At 38.2% G+C, this 23,237-nt stretch overlaps 1 protein-coding gene across 4 annotated transcripts in view; it reads right to left on the reverse strand.

Annotated features, from left to right (window-relative positions):
• FMN2 (formin 2) overlaps positions 1-23,237 on the reverse strand; it is a 166,291-nt gene that overhangs the window by 136,494 nt on the left and 6,560 nt on the right. For all 4 annotated transcript variants that reach the window (XM_032102204.1, XM_032102201.1, XM_032102203.1 and 1 more), the window contains exon 2: positions 13,549-15,538. In XM_032102204.1, coding sequence (XP_031958095.1) covers positions 13,549-15,487 — 1,939 coding nt within the window. In that variant the 5' untranslated portion in view covers positions 15,488-15,538. The remainder of the gene's footprint in view (positions 1-13,548; positions 15,539-23,237) is intronic.

The following is a 23,237-nucleotide window of genomic DNA, read 5'->3' on the forward strand; positions in this document are numbered from 1 at the left end:
AATCAAATTGAGTGGACAATACCAGTGCAAGAACCACACATTCCCCCAGCAAACATAAAAAGAAACCAAAGTTATAGAAAGGACAACACAAGTTTTACTTAAAGGGAAATGAAGAGGTAAATCCTATCAAGAGAAGTTGTGTTGATATTTGAAAATATGGCTCATTTCCTCAAGTTAACACCATGCCATGATGCAGGGCCTGGTGGATGGATTCGCTGTGCCACTGTAGTTCCTGACAGGGGAAAATTACATTTGAAAGCCACCATTAACCAAGAAGTAGTTTCTCCCTAGGTAAGGGCACCTGATATTTCCCTTATACCTAATTTCAGGCATCACTATAGCAGAAGCATTTCAGCTCCAAAGTCGTTATCAGCCTGGGGAGGTGGGTGCTGAATCTGCTCCCGCCTCACTGCCCTCTGACCCCACCGATGCCTGCACTGATGTTGATGTAAGAGACATTTGTGAAGCAACAGGAATCATGTTTATAATTCAGGGCACAATGAAAGTTCTATTTTTGTTTAGTTTTAGCAAAATACCTGTTTAGTACTCGATCCTACAGGCTTTTAACAGCTGCTGTTTTGAACTGCAGATGGATTGCCAGTACCCTGTCTATCTGCACTATACACTGGAATTAATTCAAACTAAAATTACTTTGTATCTATATTGACTGTACAATGTTAATCCCTGCATCTACACCCTAAATGGCAAAAAAAAAAAAATCATAGCCATATTTAATGCATAGGCTAAATTTCAGTCAACTACAAGATTTTGAGCTACAATTTTACATTGTTAATTTATAAATAAAATGCAGCAGCAACAGCTTTTGGCCCCAGACACCGTAATCACCTCATATACCTAAATTAAATGAGATAATACTTTCAAGAGGTAAAGATGTTTGCAAATAATCTGGAATAATTAAGTGATTAATCATTTCATAATTATTAAATGATTGGCTGATTTCTGCTACAAGGTTAAATGGAATAGCAAAGAATTTCTCTTGACTGCCTTTTCCCTCTGTGGAAACAGTAAAAACTAAAACCAAGGTCTCTGAGATATATTTTCCCCTAAGAGGATAAATTACCACTTTTCACGTATAAAACAACATTTCTTCCTAGAAATCCCAGGTCATGAATCCTGAACCTTTTTCTTACCTTTCCCCTAATTATTTTGACAAGGGATAGGAAGCATACTAAGTTTTGAATTAGACAGGAACTCCAGCTTTAGATCAAATCAGTATTCTGAGGATCCTGCCAAAAATCTTCAGCAAGTAAGATGACTATAAACTCAGAAGATATTTTTTAGGAGCTTGGAATGACTTATTAAACCCCAGTAAGGGATAAAAAGACTTTCATTTTTTCCTCTCTTGCAAAGGATTACACAGTTTATCAACTAAAAGAATGAGAACATGAAATTAAGTTTGGAAGTATCAGGTATTCTGGATTTCTGTGGATATTTTGTTATAATTCTGCTACTGTGACTCAGCCTGAATCTTCTGGCTCTGCTTCCAAATTCCATGTTCTCCACCTGTGTATGATCTGTCTCTTTCTCCCATTCTCATGAAGATGAAGCACTATTTATCTTGTATGACACAACAGGTCCTCACCCAACCCCTATGATCAAGAATTGAACACCACTGTTCGTGAAAGCCACCGCTGTAGAACATGTAGAACTATTCACTACTGAATGCAAATTCACAAGTTCAAGTATGGTTTCCTTCCATACTGTCTCCCTGTATGAAAAATGTGGGTAAAAGCATGTTCAGTATTGTCTATAGAGAAATACAAGTCCTGACTCAATGAATTCACCTTATAGACCTTTGATATGCTCAGAAGACAAGCCTTTCAAAGAGCTACAAGGTGAGAAAGAAAATCCTTAAGAATCAGCAATATCATAAAATATTGTTAGCTTTGCATTTGCTTAATTATTGAGGGCAGGAAGAGACGTGAATGGAAGTGAGAATTGGAAGAAAACTAGAACAGTCATAGTCATACTGAAAACACAAACACGTGCACTGAGGCGCTGTGCTACAGCAGAGCTTGCAATAATGTTTCCCTGAGGATCTTGCTGTTATAACCTCACATTTATCTTTAAAGATGTGTCTTCTATCCTCCTTACGCCGGATTTGCAAAAGCCCAGGAGCACAGCTGTCACTGAGCACCAGCTGAGACTAATGATCAAAATGAGTTATACTCCAAAAGCTCCCCCTTCTGCCTGTCTCGGTGATCCTTTCTCCAAAAACCCAGAGCACTATACCACACTTTCACCATTAGCACAGCAGTTGCATCAGTACAGCTACACACACTGGACACAGACTTTCCATTTTAATTCTTCCTAATGCAGAGTGAATGGCTTCAGTATAACACCAGCTCTGAACACCCTATTCAGCAACCTCAAGAGTTAACTTGACTTACTCACATATTGCTTACATCTTCAAAAGCTGAAATCTGCTTGTTTCCTTTTCCCTCTTTTATTTGTCCATTTTAGTAAGATCAGAAATGCTCAGACAGCAAAGTGATTTCATAAGCTTTGAAGCCAAATGTACCCTAGGCTTTGCTCTATTTTTGGGAGACAGTAGAGGAAATAAAGGAAAAGGAAGAAGAAATAGACAAAATGGTGAATTTCCATTTCTAACATTTTCTATTATTCTTGCAAAATGTGAAAAGACAATTGTAGTCTTCTTATGGTTTCTCATTTAGAAAGGATTTCAATTTTGTAGTTTTATAAACAAAAAAATAACAACCAAAAAAAACCCCGAACTAAAAACCAGAGAGAAAATAGGAGGAAAAAAAAGAGTTGCATTCAAAAGGAAGAAAATGCTGTACTTCAGCTATCTGCTGTCCCATATTAGTCTAAATCATTCCTTCCTTTCACTTTTTTTTTCTATCTCCTTTTCTACATATTCTGTCAGCAAAGTGCCAGCTAACTCAGGCCGCATTTAGTGCGGCACCAACATGGCCCAGAATGCCAGAAGAAGACAAACATGTCAGAGAGACAGAAATACTGCAAAGATGTTCATATTTTTAGCTGAGATAGCAATTTCAGCTAGATGCAATTTCTTAAATAATTTTCAGTATAAATTTACACATTTATCATATTTTCTCAAACTATGCAGCAAAAGCTTAATGAACAATTTTTCAGGGGCAAATCAATCGCACTCCATTTTCACCTTTTTACTGTTCATATACTTTACCAAGTCTCAAACAGAACAAGCACACTAATATTTCACATATAAAATTAATACCTCAATGATAAAAAGTATTAAAGTTCTTTAATGCTTTCCTTTAATTTCACAAGCTTTTCAAATTTCCCATTTTTCAGCTAACCTGTACCACTCAGCCTAGATATAATGTGCAACATGTGACTGCTGAGAACAGTTTTCCAAGGTGCACACGTAACCTGGGGAATGAAACAGAAATTGGTATTCTAGCCATCTTTTCTTCAAATAATAAGCCCAAGTACTGCATAAGTGCATATTAAATATGCATTTGCAGTTACAAAGTAGCAATTTAATTTTGCCTGTTGTTTGCCTGAAGACTGACCTGGGAGATTATGCTGAATATGCCAGGATTAGAAACTTCATTTATTGTTCTTTTTCACTGTAGAGTTTTTAATCCTCTTCTGATTTAGATGGGTAAACCATTCTAGATTTCTCATCCTGTGAGGTTGCTTTAGCTGGGTTTTTTTTTGTTTGTTTGGTTGGTTTTTTAAAATTTTTTTTAAGGGATTGAATTTTTATTGACAGATACTTTCCTAAAATCATGTGACAGTTTTCTCACATCCTGGTTACATAAAACACAGAAAACCTGGTAAGCAACCGGCCTCTGCACAATATAGTTTCACAACAAATAGAAAAAAAAAAGCTTTCTGCTTTGAATAAACACAAAATAAAATATGTTTTAAGTCTAATTTCCAGGCAACATAAAACTTAAATATAAAAAAATTGGTCAAGGTCTAGGGTTAGGGCACAAATTGATACAATACTGTCAAATATATTTCTTCTTGTTCTTATTATCAGTGAAATAGTTCATCTCTGCCTTTGCTAGTTGTATAAAAGCTTATGTTTCTAAGGGGAAAAAAACCCACAGATGTTATATGTTGATGTCTTTACATATTTATATTGTATATTATCATATTATACATAAAATATACTTTTATATTTTAGTACTTAGAACATTAATAAAGTTAGGGATGTGTGGAAATACCCAAGAAGATTGACTTTTCTTCTCTGATGTTCTGCCTCCAGATTTCCTATCTGTTCACATGGATGGTATGAACTAAACCCACACATCATCTTAAATTCAGAAGTCAAAGCAGAAAGCCTGTCTAAGCAAGAGAATTAAGAAAAAGACATATATCAACACCATCTCCCTCACTCCCACTGCCTGCAGACAGTTCAACGTAATTTCAAAGTCAGAAACACATATTTATTAAATTACAGTAAATAATGTATTGATTGAATACATTCATAGACTATTCAAACAACTAGAATAAAACTATCAATTATTAATTTCACATTTCTCAGTCCTGTACTTGATTGCCACAGTAAAAACTATGCTTTACTTTTGCCAAGCTCTCTGAATTTTTTGGCATCTCAATCTCTCTCATTTTACACTGTCCTATCTTTCATAGTATGCTTGTTTAGTGTTAAAATTTTTCCGTGTACTCTTCACTAGTTCTAAGGATAGGACCAGAGTACATCAACCCCTGTGCAAGTCAAGCAAGTACTTTTTTCCCTATATTTTAGCCCCACAATTATTATTAAAATTTAAACAGATTCTGGGTTGTGCAAGACAACTTTCATAAGCATATCACTGAGATTTCAACTCAGCTAAGAACAAGCAACACATTATACAGCAAAAGAAAGAGCAACACATAATGCTAACAGCTTCAAGTGCTTGAGACATCCAAAAGAGAGCCAGAGAATACGTGTGCATGCTCCCTTTCAGAAGCAAGGGCATTAGCTGTCACCGGAAGAGAATCCTGCCACTGCCCCCAAGGCCACCTCAGTGCATGCAGAGCAAAGGTAGCTCCTCATTCAAATGGCCCTGAAATTCCTCCAGAAATGCCCTCATGGGAAAAGTGGAGATCTGACAAAATTTGAAAACAGGATTCTCCAAAAATAAAGGTGAGAAAGAGAGATCACTGAATTAAGGAAGTAAAAATCCACCCCAGAAAAGATTTTACAAACAGTTTTCAAAACAAACGCATCTCCTACTTTATCCATAGTGTTTCTTGATTGAACCAAGTGGCTACATTTTAAAACAACCTGTTCATTTGTGCTGGGTATGAGACATGACAACACCACCAATTTCAGCATATTCCCCAGTAGTCTGTTATAAGATTACTTAAACATGCACCATATTTCCACAAATCGTGCTAGAAAGAGCAGAAGCATGTGAAAATCTAATTAATGCAGACCTTCACCCTGATGAATGAAATCCTAAGGTCAGCTCAGTTCCTAATTTTGAAATTTGTGTCATAATACAGAAAGACAGAAGTTTAACAAAAATTTTACTTGGTAGTGAAAATTTCAAGTCCTGCAAGGGCTATGGCCATGACAAAGGTCAGGACACAGGTCTACTCTTGTTTTAATTATGTAATAAATTTCCACAGCCTGACCAAGCCCATCGATCACAACTCTAGGGGGGGCAGGCCAAAATGATGCTGTTACCTCTGGTAGCAGTGAAGTAACATGACAGAGTCCCTTATCTAAAACCAGCAGGAATTTTCTTTGGATAAATGATTTGCAGTGTTACCATTTGTACAGAAATGCAGGTGAGTGCCTTCTTAGAACACTTGTTTTGTCTAGAAAGCAGCTGTAAATAAAATATTAGCAATGTAGTCTTATTGATCTTTGATAAAACCATGCTGCATTTTGTCATTTTTCTTTACCCTTTTGTCATATACTCAATAGTTAATTATATCTTCTAATTTCCTCCCTCAAGATTTGTTCCAAAGCCTTACTTGCTGCTGCAGTCAAAACATGATGAAAATTGGCTTATTTGCAACAATATTTTACGTTTTATAAAAAGCAGGTATTATATCTCTACTATCACCAGAGTTTCACAACATATTAAATATTTGTGATAGGCTGTGACAGTGCTTTCAGCATTCTTCCAGATTAGCAAATCTGTGAAGCACTCTTTCTCCCTAACTTGAACATGAGCTCCTTGAAATTTTGCTTTCATGGTGACTAAGATTTTACACCTTTCCCCCACAGTGAATTTTCTTACATATGACATATGTATAACAGGATAAGCTGAGACAGAATATTAAACTATTCTTTTATCCCTTCCTCTTGCTATATGTCATTTATATATGTCACTTAGCGACAACTATATATGTGACAAAAATAGTAAAAGGAAAGGATACATCTTTCAGAAGCTTTCATATATTAACTTTCAGAAGCTGAAGGTTTTAAAATTTTTAAATACCAGACAATTCCTCAACTATGATATAGCAGTGGCATAGAGTACAAAATATCTTTCTAAAAATATAAACAAGATGCACCCTCCCACAACATTAAATTGCATGTGTTCTTTCACATTGATTTCTCTTCAGGTTCTAATGCAGTATCATTGCAGATTACAGAGGTACATTTACAAGGCTACCCTATAATTATAGCAGTTTATTATGAAGGAGAATCTATATGTGTCTGTCTATCAAATCTTTTAGGCACCATATGCATCTTTGGCAAATGTTGTATTGCGTTTTCCAGGTACTTAGCTTCTTCTCAGCAAGTATTTAATTTTGTCCATCTTTACCCTTTTAGTTTCTGTGGTGATTTGTGATGTGAAGGCAGCAGTCTGTGCCAGGTTCTTACAGACTGCTGGAAAGCCACAATTCTTTCCATCTAGCTCTTTAAAGTAAGAAGCTCCTCTGATGTCTTTTTGGGCATCTATTACTAGCAGCATCTTTTGTCAGTCCAAACTGATACACACTATTCCATACAACCCAATTTCCTTTATGCCTAATGGTTCAATGTTTTATTCTACATTCAAAGCAGTCTGGCCTATCTCTACCTTAGAAGTAAATTCAAGTGTGTGCTCAAGCAGCCAAAAGTCACGAGACACAACTGAACCAAACTAGGAAGTCTTTAAAATGGGACACAAATAACACATTTCCTTCAACCTGCTCATTAGATCCCAGGTGTGCCTTAGCTTTCTTTCTGCTCCAGGAGCTGTGCTCCCAAGGTTTGGTAATCTCCAACTTTAATATCTGCTTTTTAATATTTATCAGGATGTACAAAAGCTTTTGGTTTTGTGTCCATAAACAAACAACAGTAAGATGAAAAAGGGGAAAAGCAAAAAGTTAGAACTATATTCCACAAAAACTACACATGTACATCTATGTATTTGTGCAGATATGTTCTTCTAGACTTCATCTGAAGAAAACCTACAAACACAACTCCCTTGCTGTAACTGGGCCTTTATTTTCTTTCACTGATGTAATCAAGTATTTCCCTCAACAATTTCTCAGCATAAATTATTTCTTGACTCTTTGCATGACAAAATAGCACTTGGATACACAACCTCTATTATAAAGGCAATGTTTTTGTTTTGGTCTTTTTTCCCTTTTTTTTTTTTAAATGAAAACCACATTTTCTTCCATGACTTTTAAGAGATGTTAAGTTAGTTAACTATTGTGATACTGCAGCACACATTTCTTTTTTAGAGTGATTTTTTTTTCCTTATCAGTGCAAGGAAGAGGAAAGGATAGCAGTTACTTTTTCCCTGGTACATGCTATTTCTACGTCTTCTGCATCTATCTCTGGTACATCTGAGCCAGATCCTGGAACCAAATAAACTCTAGAATGAAGGTGCCTTCTGTAATTAGTTCCAGAGTAAAGTTATCTATGTTTGCTCCTCATTCAAATTCACACCACGTTCAGAGCTCTGGCACTCCTGATAACTCTTATACAGATCCTGAGACCAAAAAAGTCATACTTGTACTCACAAATAAGAATGTCTCAATAAATCTCATTTTTGACTAGGCTTTCCTGCCACTACTTAGCTATATATGTCAAGACACCAAAAAGATTAAATTCTAAAGATTTACATACTTCTTTATTTATGTATTTACATTTAGCTTTATATATATTAGGGTTTTCTTTTACAACCTGTGATATTTGCACACAATCTCAAAACCACTGCTTCTTACTGTTACAAAAGTGCTAACTTACTTAATGGTTCTACTGCTGTGCAACTACAGATGAAAGAAGTTATGGTCTGTATTTATGAGAGAATAAAACATGGTTTGGCATCAGAAAACATCACCCACTTCCTGGTCAGAAAGCCTAGCTATTTCCATCAGTGTGAAGGAAACATTCTGGTTAGCAGCAACATGGAAATAAAAGAACAGCCATTTTTATACTCAAGGTAACACAGACCACCTCGTTGTCCTTAATTTTCTTTACATGAATTGCAATGTAGGAATGCAGGAAGCTGCTGTTGCTTAGAGAAAATGATAGCATGCCACAGCTCCTGAACCCCCTTTGCTGCCTTTTTAAAGCATTTAATGAAGTGCAACTGGCCTTCTATTATCATGTGAAGAGGCAGGAATGAAGTGACACAATGTAAGGTCCTCACATCTGTCCATCACCTTCCTTTCACAGCTGTCCTTTCTTCTTCTGTCCTGTTCCCCTTGTACCAACTCACCCCATTCCCAAAAACGATCAACTGCCTCCATAAAAGTAAGTTTCTGGAAACTTGCAGTCCAGCAAACTGCTACAGAATGATGTTTTCAAATGTATCTAAAAATAACCAAAGCTGCAGTCACCCACACCTACATATATATGGTTCATCACCACTACTCCTTATGTAAGCTCAAATTTTGGCAGAAGTAGTTCATAAGGAATACACTTGGCCATATCCTGAGCTTGATTAGAACACTAAACAAACAAAATATCTTGGGTAATTAATATTTTTGCATATTCTATCACCATGATTCACATTAGAACTTAATCCCTCATATATAGTCAGCCTAAAATATCCCTAGAGTTGCTTTTCAATTCCAAATTTGTTTTTCTTTAAACAGAACAGCACAGAGAAAAAAAAAGCCTGTTTCAAGAAATAGGGTTTTTTTTTTTCTGCAAATAAGTCCTACACACACAGTTGGGGATTTTTTTAAAAAAATATACCAACCATGCCCCAAGCTATTAAAAAATATGTGCATACTTTAAAAATAATAAAGCACAATTAAACCCAAGAAATAGAATCAAACTTAAACTCCACATAATTATTCCCACTGGAGTAATCCGCTGCTCATTTCACAGAAATGAAGTCACTGAAGCACGCAACATCCTTTAATGGTCAGTTCCAGACAGATCCCTTGTGTGATGGATATTCTTATGATACTGTGTCTCAGAACCAAGTAGAGCTGCACAGATCCCAGCTATAAACTGTCCCTTCTCCCTTCCCCCTTTGCACCCTAAAAAAGACCATCAGGCAACCAAGTCCACACATTCCTACTCCAGACATGTCAGGCTCCCAGTCATACCTCAGAATGCAGTTGCTGGTCAGAATGTGGTTGCCCAACAGACAGAGCCACTCAATCCCATGACCAAAATCTGCTACTCCCAATGAAGTTCTAGATAAAGATCAAAGTATTAATCATGAGATCCCATCAAAACAAGCCTGGCAGCACTGGATTCCAGTGAAATTACTCACATTTCTCCAAATCCCATATTGGGGTTCTGGCACAGTAACATTAACGCAACAGATCAGTACTCACCCATCTTTCAATAACATATTGCAGGCCACTTTCAAGCACATTTTAGTACAGTAGAAGTGCAGTGTTGGACTCCCCCCTCCCCCGAGTTTTGTGTGTACTAGGCAAAAGGAGGAGGATCTTTCCCTTCAGATGCTTGCTAGCAACACTCAGTGTAGTGTGTGATCACATACCACATGTAGGGCTGCTGTTGGGCATCTCCCTTAGATAGATGAGGCTATACCTCATCTGATAAAAGAATCGTTTGTATTACTGCTAACAAACATCATCAGTGAAACAGAAAACCATAAGTAATCTTAAATAACAGCTGCCTGATAAAAAGTCTACTCAGGATGCCAACAGATACAAATCCATATTGTGTGTGTGTCATCACATGAATCAGAAAGAAAAAAAGCCTTGAAAAAGCATTTTAAAAGGTCTACTTTATGCCTCGGAAATAAACTTTGATCCAACTTTTTCGAGTTTTCGCATACTTATCTATACTAAGACCTCTGTATATGCCTGTAGACACTGCAATGGAACTGGAAGTGGGAAGACAACATTAAAACAGTATGGAAGTGAAATAAAGTGGCAGAAGTCAGAAAGCAGACATGAGTACACAAGCACAGTACTGGCTTCAGGTTTTGTTTTATGGTAACCAGGACTTTTTGTTTGTCTCCTCTTTACAGATAGAGCAGAACAAATAAAAATCTCTGAAGAGAAATTTAAAGGTAAATGATCTGTTTGAAAGAGCTTCATGCAGCAAGTGTGTTACAACCAGCCAACAGAGATTAGAAAGGGCATGGGTTTGTCTGGGTCAAGTTTAATTACTGTCTGGGGCAGCTGATGGGACTCATTCAATTTATGTAAAAGACACCCTTATTAGCTCCTCTGCAATCACTGCACCTCAAATTAATGCAAGGATGAAATCCTTTTTACTAAATCTATCTACTGGCTCTTTCATTTCAGTTATGTTAATGTTTGGAAATATCAATTTCATTTTCCCACCAAGATACTCTCTTCACATTAGTGCAAATCATTCATTGCCACACAACAAAGTGAGAGAACCAACTCTTATCGAGCTCTTGTCCCCCTGGGACCACAATATAAAAGCCATGGCCCCATTGTGCACTGGGTAATCTAGAACTTGTAATTACTGTCACTGCAAATTCAAATACAGCTGTCCACATAAAAAATGAAATAGCTCAAATGCCTGAATTACAAAATGCCCATAAATTTGTGCACACCACATTCCTAAGAAATGCATCAAATTCGAAATACTGTACTTTCCTTCTTATAGAAAGCAAAATTAGATATGCAAAGTCTCTGCCATTCAAGTCCTTGGCTTCCATCTTCATTTTACATTAAAGCAGTCTTAAAGAGTTCGTATGTATCACTGTGAAAACCAAAGGGCACACAGCCAAACCACAACATGGTGCAAAAGTAGGCCAATCATCTGCATAGAACCTGCAGTCATTGAAATCAATGATGAAGTGTTGTGGAATATTTTACTTGATTCCAGTTAGAAATGCAGAACAACACTGCAGTAACTGCACAGCAAAATGGGATTTAATGCTGTAGGCAAGAAGCTGTTTGGGTTTGCCTTTCCTTTGTTTTTCTTGTTTTGTTTTGTTTTTTTTTTTTTAGCTACAAATATCCCACTATAAAGAATGTTATTTCTAAAAGCCTGATGCTAATCCCCAAGTCAATGTATCTCATGCATGCAAGTAAAATACAACATTTTTCACAAGTAGTATCAAATTACAAGGAAATTATTTCTGTAATCATTGCTGACCAGAATGGTTTATTTAGAGGCTTTTCTGCTCTTGCAGCAATGGCAGTTTATGGGAAGAGTAATGCGAAGTTTAATTCCCCTTTTTTATGTACACCACTTGTTATTTTTAAATTCTTGATAAATTTTAGATTGTAAATACATTTTTTAAAACTATGAATGGCCAAATGGAGATGAGTCATTTCCAGTTCCCTCACTTTAAGCTTTTCTGCATGAACTGAAAGATATAATTGTCCTCTGCCTGTAAAGACAGCTGGTATGTACATGCAAATGAGGGTCACTGTGATTTCCATAAGAGATAGAACTACTGTTGCATTGGACACTGGTCCCTTCACAATAACAGTCTGAAGTATTGGTGGGAAAACACAAAACAATCCAAAAATTTTTAGTAAGCAAATCAAAACCTTGTGAGGAAATGCAAAAAGTCTGTTTCTCAGAAAACAAGTATCTAAAAAGAAATACCATGTTCTTGAAGTTTACCACATAAAATTTATTTCTGTCATAGCACCACTATAAGGTCTAATTACTGATGTGGCAATTAAAATTTTTCTGAGCTTTTTATAAGCTGCCAAATGTTGATAGCTAAAAAAAAAAAGTGCGTGATTTTTATATGCTATAAATCTGAAATTAGTGAACACCTCAAATTGGAAAAGTTTAACTAGTATGTCTGAAATTAAGTCTTAGAAATGGGTGAAAGGGATTTAAAACACAAAAAAAGATTCAGCTCACTTCATAGAGGGCTAGTCTCAGAGGGGACTGGCTTTTTCTGTTTTAAAAAATTTGAGTTCTAATTTTCTAGACCGAAACTGGGGAATTTTGTTCAAGACTACTGAAGAATGACACAGTTGTGACTTGAATCTAGAAAGTAATGTTAGGTATTTATTTCATAAATCTTACTCTTCTGTCTACTTTTCATAAAACCACAAAAAAAAAAATCTCACTCCATTTTTTGCAAAGAGCTTGTGCACAGATATGGTTACTGTGCTCATGCATCTAGAACTGACTTCATTCAAAACAAAACCAGTTTTATCTTATAACAGGTGCTCTTAGGGTATGTTCTCTGTATTCTCTTAGTTCTACAGGTTCCTTAAGTGAAAAATGTATGGAATATGCTGCTCAGTTTTCTCTGTATACATACCTCCTATGTGGCAGAAATGTTCCTATTTATGAATATATTACCTTTATAAAGAAACTTCGGGGGTGGGGGGTGGGGGGTGGGGCAGAAAAAGGGGAAATAACCTCAGCGTGAAGGAAAATACAACCATCTACTCACAGTGCTTCATTTGTGAACTCTCTATTCCCATGTCATTGTGACAGGATGCAAGCTGCCTAACCGGCAAGGTAAAGAATACTTTACTGAATGAGTCACCTTATGTAGCCTAAGCAGCAGCCTGACACAGCTACCAAATTGTACAACCCCGCGTTCCCTTCTCCTCTCCTGTTTTTGCTGCCCTTCAATACATTAACATTTTTTTCTTTTCCTCCTCCCCCCTTCTGAAGAGGAAATTGGTTCCTTTCTGAAGTGCTGTCCATCTGTGCTTGCATGGCTTTTTCCTTTTTGTACTAAGCAAATCCTCATCACCACCTCAGTCTAACACCAGGTGCAGGTCTCAGATGTTTACAGTACATTAGAACAGCACCTAGCACAAGAAAACCCCAAACAGGATCCTGGTTACAGAAAGCTTCACATTTGAAAGATCTATTTATGCAGAGAGCTGGTCTGCCTACAACAGTGCAGCTTTTAGCATTTTTCAACAAGAATAATTTAAGGCATTCGGCCTTTTTCTACAGGATGTAGACAACGGAGACAAGCAGAATGAAAAACTTCAGAGTTATGCATTTCCTTTAGTGGCAGTATTGCCAGACTGATGAAATGTGACTGTGTTTGTAAGATCAGGCCTTGGATTTTAAAGCTGTCAGCACAAGTAAAGATGATAATGCATGCAAAGTATTGCATTAAGTGAATTAAAGTATTTAAAAAATATTTTCAAAGCTGTTGTGGGAAAAAAAATACCAAAGCCAAACAACCCTTAATACATATCACTCACCTGAAAAGACATTGGGAAATGTCTCTGTAGAAGCCTGGACCCCTGAGGACTTTCTTGAATGAGTCAAAGGCACTCTTTCTGTTTGAAATTTCTCTCTAAACCCCTTGTGCTCCAAATAGTCTGCAGAGCTCACCTTCTCTGTGATCTCGCTTTTGTGATTAGACACCTCTTCTGTCCAGTCTGCAGAACGACTAAACAAACCTGCCAAACTAGCAGACCTCTTCTTCTTGACTGAGACTTTTTCTTTTTTGTGGACGGAATCCTGCCTCCTTGTGAAAAGCGGGCTCTGGGATGGGGAGGGAGAAGGTGAATGGTTGGGAGAACTCAGTTGCCTAGTTGTGGTTTTGATGTAACAGGGATTAATTAGATAGGGCTTAAAACATCGGGAACCAAGCATCGGACTGTCTGCTGTTCCTTCAGAGGACAAACTGCCATTTTTCATTTCCGTGGATAAACCATTACGCAGCTCCTCTCGACTGGCTGACAGAGTGTGTTTCCCTTCCTGAGTCTCAGCAGCATGATCACGGCCTGCATCTGAAATACCACCCTCTGTTACTGAGCCCTGAAAATCAACAGCCTGCACTTCAGCAATTTTAGCCTCAGCATCCGCCACTGAGGCTGGAGAAGGTTGTGTGGAGCTGTGTGTCTCAGACCCGTTTTCTACTGCAGTTCTATTCAAACCGTCTTGTAGTTCACCGGCTACAGCATCCACTCCAGCAACGGGCTGTTCCTCAGTCAATAGCTGACGTTCCTGTGTTTCAAATAAGCCGTTACCAGGAGAGCCTGTGCCATTTACCGCTTCTTTCGGTTCACATTCAGTGGCACCGGAGACAGGAAGGTTTTCCACAATTTCCGATACCGCTGGAAAAGCCCCCTCCGTGTCTGGGCTCCTTTCTTTGTCAGTGGTAGTTACTGAAAAAAACCGTTCGAAATCTAAGGAGGTTGCTTGTGAATTAGCCATGTGTCGGCCCATTGTTTTGGCGACAAGGTCCTCAGTTCCAATGTTAATTGCCCCCTGCTGCTGCTGCTGCAGTCTAATAGCTTGCTGGATATCAGAAAGCAAATCCTCTTGCTCTGCGGCTGAATGGAAACTGTATATATCCGTATCAGAGCCAGAGCTGGTCCTTTGTCCATCCTGTGTCTCTGCAGCAGCTGGAGCAGTTTCATTTCTGATTTCAAAATGTTCAACATCTGTGTCTGAGAGACCCCCTTCATCTGCAGAGATGCTTATATCGGGAGTTTTGGCTACAATTGAATGAGTACTGTCCAGCTCCCCAGGCTGCAAGGCCTGGCTTTCCAAAACATCCTCCCGTGAACTGCTATTCCCATCTTTAGCCTTGGACAGATTTTTTCTGATCCTCAGATTTGAAAACACAGAGGGCCTGGAGTCCGACTTACCCTTCTTCTTACCCGATTCGCTACCTTTTGCATGCTTCCCCAGTCCCCTTCTGCCTCCTGATACCTTCTTTGTGCCATCCGTATCCTTGGGCCCAGAGACATCTTCTCCTCCTTCTTGCACATCACCTGTATTTTTCTTTAGCTTCCCATCTTGATTCCCCATGATTTTTCGCAGTGCAACACCTTTGACAATCAAGCCATCCTCCCGGATTTCATTCCTTTGGCCTGCTGGCGAGATCCCCCCTAGCAATCCAGGTTTGTTTTCAAGCGGTGGTGATGCAAGTGAAGCAAATGCTTGCTGTGCCTCTCTCCCATCTGCTAGAGCTGCCTTTTTGCATAATGTGCTGCTTGCACTGGGCTCCGCTGGGACATGCTCAGTACAGCACTGAGAGCTGCAGACAGCTCCTTCCAATGGCTGCTGCACTTGGAGCTGCCTGCTCTCCCGATTTCTGCTGCACTCTTGGTGCTTGAGGAAGGATTCTGTGAAAAGTATTTCCTTTATAAAAGTCACTTCTTTTTCCACGGTTTTTATTGCCTGCATTGTAAGCTCAGCTTGTCACCAAATCATTTATAATATCGGTACTTCAAGTTCCTGAAGGGAAAAAAAAAAAAAGTTAAAGTAAAGTACTTTAATTACTCTGCAACTGCTCTGCAATTGCTTCAACAAATAAACTAACAAACTTGGAAAGAGAAATATTATGATTATTTAATAGTTTATAAGGTGCTTAAGCATATGCTGCTTTGACAGATTACACATTACCACTGCTGATTTATATGCTTGCTTTTTAAAGGCCATCAAAACAGTACATAATTTTAAAAGAAGAGTCATTCTCCTCTTAAATAGATAAAACAAAGATAATAAACAGAAAGTTCTTTCCACAGTTTTAAATAGTTGCACTTAAAATTCAATGTGTTGTGGTAATTATGCTATAGAAAGCCTCCCACAATTTGTATTCTGAGAAGGTAGATACACTATTATTCCCAGGAGAATCAACTCATCAATATTAAAACACGTCACCATTGTTTTCCCTGATAAGAACATCTGGCACAAAACAAGATAAAACAAATAAGAAAAATAGCAGTATTCAAACTCTACTAAGGAAAAAGATACAGTGAAGTACTCATCTATTTTGCCCTACATATTTAATAATTGATTTAGATGCTGACATTTCCTAACTATTTTGGAAGCTTGTGCAAAAGTTTTAATCTGTTGCTGCTTCTCCTTAATTTTTGCTTTAGATGTATAAGCATCAATACTTCATAAATACATTTCCTGAACTTTCAGACGTATTTCCTTCCACTTTTAAAATTTAGAATTAAAATAACTGGAATAGAAGGAAAAGGGCTCGAGAATGCCAAATTGCCAAATTGGATCAGTTTAGCAGTCCAGTACTTTGGTTCAACACCAAACAAGTAGTAATTAGATAAATTTTCTGCTTATAATTTACCATCTCTTAACTGTCTGGTCTATTATGTTCAGTTTCTTTGAAAGAATTTATGTATTCCTCACAGCTGTGAACTTCCCTTCCATCAGGGATTGCTTAAACCAATACATCATTCCAGGGAAACAATCTACTGGTTTATCTAACTCCTACTTTCAGTGTAATTCCTAACAGAGATTTCGCTTCTTTCCTCTGCCTTAATATACATTAAAGAAGAAGGAGTATCATTCACATTTGAAAAACTATACAGGCATATCCTCCCCTCCCCCCAAGACACACACTATTTATTTTTCCAAAGATTTCTAAATACCTTTAAAAATATAGGCTCTGGTTATATAGTAATAATTTCTCTTTATTCAGTTTGGAAAGAATACAATGACACATGCAAATAAATTATTTTGAACTATCATTTCTTCCTTGCGCTTCTTGGTCACTTACTGCTCTGACGTAAGCCCTGTTCTGAGGGGCCTGTGGCTCAGGCTTGAGAAACCTTTTGTCTACAAAACTTGAGTGTTTTATGTGGATCAGATGACTTTGTATACTCAGTGGGATGATTTGGGTTGGGTTTTTTTTAGTTTTCTCTTATCTAACCAAGTCAAACATCTATTTTTTTCCACCTTTAACACTTAAAAATTATAAATATACTAACAAGATCTAGTATAGCAAAACCTGCAAGAGCATGTTAAGTGATTTTGCTTTTTTACTCCATTCCTGCTTTTGGGTTCTGCTATCCTACTTAGTTTCTACTTTGTTTTAGTATTTTACCTCTTGCATCATTATTATGTATTTGGAAAAGGCTTTTGAAAGAGCATATAATTTCAGTCCAGTTGAAGATACACAGAAAGAATTACTTAAGGCACAGTTTGAGAGAACCATAGTAGTAGAATAATACCCTGATGGGTATTTTCACTGACTAGAACTGACAAGGATCTAAGCCTTGATTACAACTGGAGTACTTGTATCTTCCAACCTCACTTAAAAACTCTTTTCCCACTAAAACCTGCCAGAAATTAACATACTGCACGAGTAATATAAAGATACAATGGCCTGAATGTGTAACAGAAGTGTAGAACTACTTTAATGTTCTAAAACACTCTCTTTCCTTCCTTCTCTGTAAACTTGCCTGGCAGAACCCATACACTTTCATTACAACTACTGATAACTCACCAGTAGTGATTACTCTGCAAATTGTTTTGCAAAACCAAGCCATTGACACAGGTAGGCTTGTAAGAAAGTCAAGTTAAAGATCAATCTTAATTTTTAAATTAGAAACTAGAAACTTAGAATAGTTTTAATCACGTAGGTGCATTATTTCCTAGAAGTCTTCACAGAGCACATCCTGATGAGTCAGTTCTTCAAAAAAAACCCACATAATGTAGAGCCATAGATATTTCCAAAGTTTAGATATATTACATTTTAAAAAAAGTTAATGTTTTGGGGTCTGTTTTTTCTCAGTCAGTCTTTTAGCTTCTAAGGAAAAATATGTTATCAAAAAGAAATTCAGCAAGAAACCAGAACATTTTGGCATCAGTGTAAGCTACATTTTAAAAGCTAACAAAGTATTCCAATATTCTCCACCAAAAAAAGACAGAATTTCAACAGAAACTAAATGGGGAAAAGAAAAGGATTTAGGTGTTCAAGCAGGATATTTCATTTTTAAGAGTGATAGTAACTCATTCAGAGTTAGTATAACTTATTCTTAATAAGTTCTTAACTTATTCTTGGTATAAATTGTCAACAAGCTACTGAGGCTAATCAGGAAGCCTGCCTGCCTGATTCAGTATTTGCAGTGCCCAGCCAGAACCACTGAGGTGTGAGATTGCAGGCATAGACCTGAGATCCTCCTCATCTCTCACTCTCTTCCAAAGCTGAGGAGGTGCAAATGGCAACACACAGAGGAGAGTCAAAACTTACAACTCAAGATATATCATCTTTGTGCTCCCAGAGACCTTCATGTTAACATATTCCTGTTAAAAATGCAAGACCTGTTACAGAATTGTGATTATCTTCAAGATAGTTACCATTTCCTGCAGCCTCCCTGGAAGGGTGAGCAGATCCCCCAGCACTGCCTGCCTATCCCCTTGATCAGCTGGGAGGGGAAGGGCAGCAGTGATTGCCCACACCTGGGTTCAGGACTCAGCCTCCTGGAGCGCAGCCAAGGCAGAGCACTGCCCTCCTGTTGGGTCAGGAATGTTCCCTCCAATTCCTTACAAAAACGCTGGTGACCAGTTGGCATCCTGGTAGTTTGGACCTATGGCAAACACAGGCTGCCTGGAGGAAAAGAGGGGTACCTAGGGAAGCCTGCTCCGAAGAGACACATCTCTCTTGGAGTGGATGAGTTTTCACCATGATTTACTGGCTGTGATATTTCATTTGGTTCTCAATATTAGTTGTTGAGCAAGTCCCAGTAGAGTGGAGATAACACCCTGTTACTGCCTCAGGCTGTGCCTGCTGGAGGACAAGCCTTTGGGCAGGGTTAGGCTTCACCCATAGGACCCCAGGAAAGGGTTTAATCCACAGGAGTGCTGGCAAGACACAAAGGACCCAAAGCAGTTTCTTGGCAGTGATGCTGCACCATCACCACTGTGCAGCAAAGATGTGGAGGGCAGAGAATGAACTGTGCCCCGTGTTCCCATAGCACCCTGCACAGTGGCTGAGGAACAGGCTCTGTACTCACAGCCAGCTCTTCCAGGAGCCCAAAGTGGCTGGTCAGGCTACAAACTTGGGCTCTTTGTCCTGTCACTTCCTGCTGGGACACTCAGTATGGAGGGTGATGAGGCTGCTGCAGCCAAGGGCAGGTGCTCTCCTGGGTTTAAGACACAACATGGCAGGCCAGGGTAGAGGCTGACTAGAGGGGGCTGAATCTCAATATCCAGGGACTCAGGCTTCACACAGAGGTGGGCTGAGGCTGGGGCAGCAGCAGCGTGAGAGCCTCAGCACTGTACTACAGGGCCCAGATGCCATGACAGTGCCCTCGGAGCTGGGCTCTGCTCCGCCAGCGCTGTATGCTCTCCACCCTCCTCTCACACCACTCCCTGAGAAGACATGGCTGCAGGGCATCTTCACATCTGCCATACACATGCTGCAGAGATTAATTTTAATGAGTTGCTAAATGAGCATGGGTTTGGTTTGGAGATAAAGGTACATAGAGTAACAGCAGGGTTTTAAAGTGCTCTGGTGTCGCATTACTTACTGGCATATGGTAATGCAGAGGGTGTGAAGAAAAACTTGTTTTAGCAGACCGAGATGTTCCACCCATCTATGTTACTAAAGCTTGAATTTTCATGCTCATTCTTGTCAGCCCAGTGCTGGAACCTGGTCTCGGTTCCTGCTGTCCTGTGGCATCAAGAAGCCTTCCTTGGCCGCCATTTTGAGCACGATGTAAAATTTATCTTCTCAGAAGGCATCAGCTACCATTAAATATTCCCTTATATTGCTAAAGTCATGCTCCAAGCAGCTGAAAATTTTTTCCTGCCCCCACAGTCCCATCTCTTTCAGCCATAGGGAGAATTGTCTTTTAGGACTTGACAAGCTCTAGGCGTGACTGGCAAGGGACAAGTCAGAAGATCAGAAAATATGAAGTAAATTAAGAGACCATAGTGGCCAGGATTAAAGCTGGTCCTGCCCTTGCTTCATTTAGTTTCTAGTGGATATGAGATTCTGCTTTTTCTTTTATTACTTGTTTAAGCAGTATGAAATCATGCCGTATGCATTGTATTTATATTAAGTAGGGGTGATCCAGCTACTGGGAAACCTAGTTTACCTGTTGAAAGGCTTCCTTTAGGAAGGTTCAAGGAGCTTGAACCTAGCAAGCAATGATTCTAGGTGAGATTTGACTTACTTAGGAACTTTTATTTAGTGCATGAAAAAATATTGACTAGGATTTTCAAATGCCTGCTACATCATGCTGAACTTTCTTTCTCATAATTTCTATCTAGTGAGAGTTATCATTTAAAATTAATGTATCTGAAAAAGCAGTGTCTCCAGCAATGCAATGTTTGCCAACTACATGCTGCAAAAGGCCACTGGCTAGGAGCCAAAATCTCTATGAAGCATTTAACCTCCTGAATTCTTCACCTAAATGCAATAATACATTTATGCATTGTGAAATAGAGCTTCTTTTTGTTTAAAAATATGACCAGCTCGACACAGCAAAACTCATACACATTCCAGTAAGTCGCTTTATTGTTTTCCCTTTGCATTTCCATATTCTTACTACTTCTTTATTGTAAAATGTACTTTTCATCATAAATGCTCTACAGAACCTATCACAGTTACTCATGCAGGGGGAGTTGGCTGAACAGCTGCAGTCAAATCCCTGCCAGCATTCTGGAGATGTATGCATTACATTTCAGGGTTAGGTCACAGAAGGCTCCAAAAGTCCAGGCCTCTGCAAATCCTACAGCCAGATACTCCTGCATTTGGAGCACAGTGTACTACACTACTGCTGCATCCAAACCCAAGCAATGAGGAAGTCTGAAAATCTGGCTTGTTCCCTATTACCAACTGAAAAGTGAGGTATCTTGTGGCATAGCTTCCCCTCTTCCTTGAACAAAGTTTATTTCAGACAAATTCTATGTTGAATGCAGATTGCCAGCATCTGTTTGTTAGTATGTGCCAAACAAATTCAATGCAACACAGTTTAGGCTACACCAAGAAAAAAATAATTAGCAAAATATCTGCTGACCAGACTGTCAAAGCACAGAAAAAACAGTTTCTACCATTTAAACCACTGTAAAGTACAATAAAAAAAATAGGAGTATCAGTCTTTTATTTCCTAACAAATGAAATTTAAGCAATAAGGTTATTTCTTCAGACATCATAATAGCTTTTGAACACAGTAGGAAACACCAACCAAACTTTTAAGATGGAAACCATTAAACCCCTGCAAAATTCATACATGTGCAGAATCACTATTTACGTAGAGGGGGAAAGATAAGCAGAACTGGCTGTGTCAGTCAATCAAACAGGATTAACGTAGTTTAGGACAACCCACCACAAGCAAGCATTTCATAGGAAAAACTGAGAGTGGACAAGATTTATTGTACTAGAGGATAGAGAAAGGAACAAAGAACACAAAACTGTAGGAAACTGGGCCTCCTCATTTTCATTCCTTAGAAAAGAACATATTCTGTTAAATCAAGTGGAAAATTACATATTGTCTTGTTGGTTTTCTTGGACAACTCCCAGAGTACTTAATGACAGGTTTGAAAAATGTAGACTTTGATCGTATCACTGAACCTTTTTGCCTGCAGAGAGCCCAAAATGTCATGAAACAATGGCGTATTTTTGAGCCTAGTCCTTTTCTGCAGGAGACAAGAGATTAACGAAAGTACTTAGCACTCTAATTTTATCTTTTCTACTGCAGAAATTACCTACTAGTCTCAAGGAAAAATTGACAAAGATCAGTTTTTCCTGAGAGTCTTTAAAGTTTTTTAAAATCTCAACCAATAACTTTGATTTAAAAATATGTGAAGAGAATAAATGATATTAATTTTTTACTCTCTTATTTTGGGCATCAGTTATTATTCTGTTGCATGTACACATGTGGATGTGTAAAATTTGTGTCAAATTAAAAAAAGAGAGCGTTTGATCAGCTTTCATTTTTTGTTGAAACACCAACCATTCTCCTGTCAATTGCCATTATGCTCTCCATAGTGGAAACAACCCTGGGGCAAACTCTCTCTGTAAAACACTCAGGGAGGTTTAAAAAATGTGATTATTTTGATTTTGTACTCATTTGTTGCATTGTTTCAAATACTTTTGGCAATTAGAAAGCAGGACAATGGACATCAGCTGGGCTAGAAGTCCACCTACACACAGTGCTTGCTAACACCCAAGCTGTCCTGGCTGCCTCACTAGGCTGAACTAGCTGTGGTGGAAATTAACTACATGGAGACGGCTGTAACTATGTGAAGTGGGCTCAAACCATAATTTATGTATTATGTCCTCAGTTAGACCTTAGCATGAGGGACCTAAAGCCTAATTAGCACAGTGAATTCCTACTGGTTTTGTGGTTTAAATGTCTTTCCTTTTGTCAGCTGAATGGTTATCATAATAAGCTGAGTTAAGGTCCTGATTGGCAATAAAGGAAGTATGTTGCAGATGAACAGGTGGCAAACTATTTAACTACAGTAAGACAGAAGAAACATAATAAATAACAGATAAATAACCCAGATGCCCAGACAAAGGTAATGAAATTCAATTAAGATGATGAGATTTCTATATCAAAGGTATTATGACATGCATAGAAGCCACCACTACAGCTTTTGTAGGGCTAAATAAATAGAACAATTAGTGTGATCTAGTTAGGGAACTGAATGTTCATTCCATGAGCAATAGAAACTTAAAATTTTACCAGATCGCTGTTCTGCTCACTATACCCATTCCCAGTCTTTCAGTCTTATGCCGTCTTACTCAACTTCAACGTCTTCAACTGACCAAGTATCTAGTATCAACTGTCCTACTGTCTTTTTTGTCCCGAGCAACTCGTTTGACTTAGTCTCCACCACTGCTGTATAAAAGAATTTTTTTGTTTGATATCTTGTCTCATTTCCTGACTTATCCAAGGTAATCCACAGACCAAGAATATCCTCAATATGATGGGTGACCTGCTTCTAGATGAAAAATGGCACCTCTTTTCCTATACTAATTTATCTTCATTAATTCCTTTTTCTGAAGCTGTTGATCATTTCAAACACTTTAATTGGTTTGCCAGTTTCTAATGCACCTCCCCTTGCAGTGCCATTTCTCCCTTCTGCTAACTAACCTCATTCTCTTCTACACATGATAACTGTCCTGTCCTTAAATGGTGTATCATCACTCATTTTTTATCTTTTAATCCAAAGT

This window comes from Corvus moneduloides, chromosome 3 (assembly GCF_009650955.1).
Source record: "Corvus moneduloides isolate bCorMon1 chromosome 3, bCorMon1.pri, whole genome shotgun sequence".
Lineage (NCBI taxonomy): Eukaryota > Metazoa > Chordata > Aves > Passeriformes > Corvidae > Corvus > Corvus moneduloides.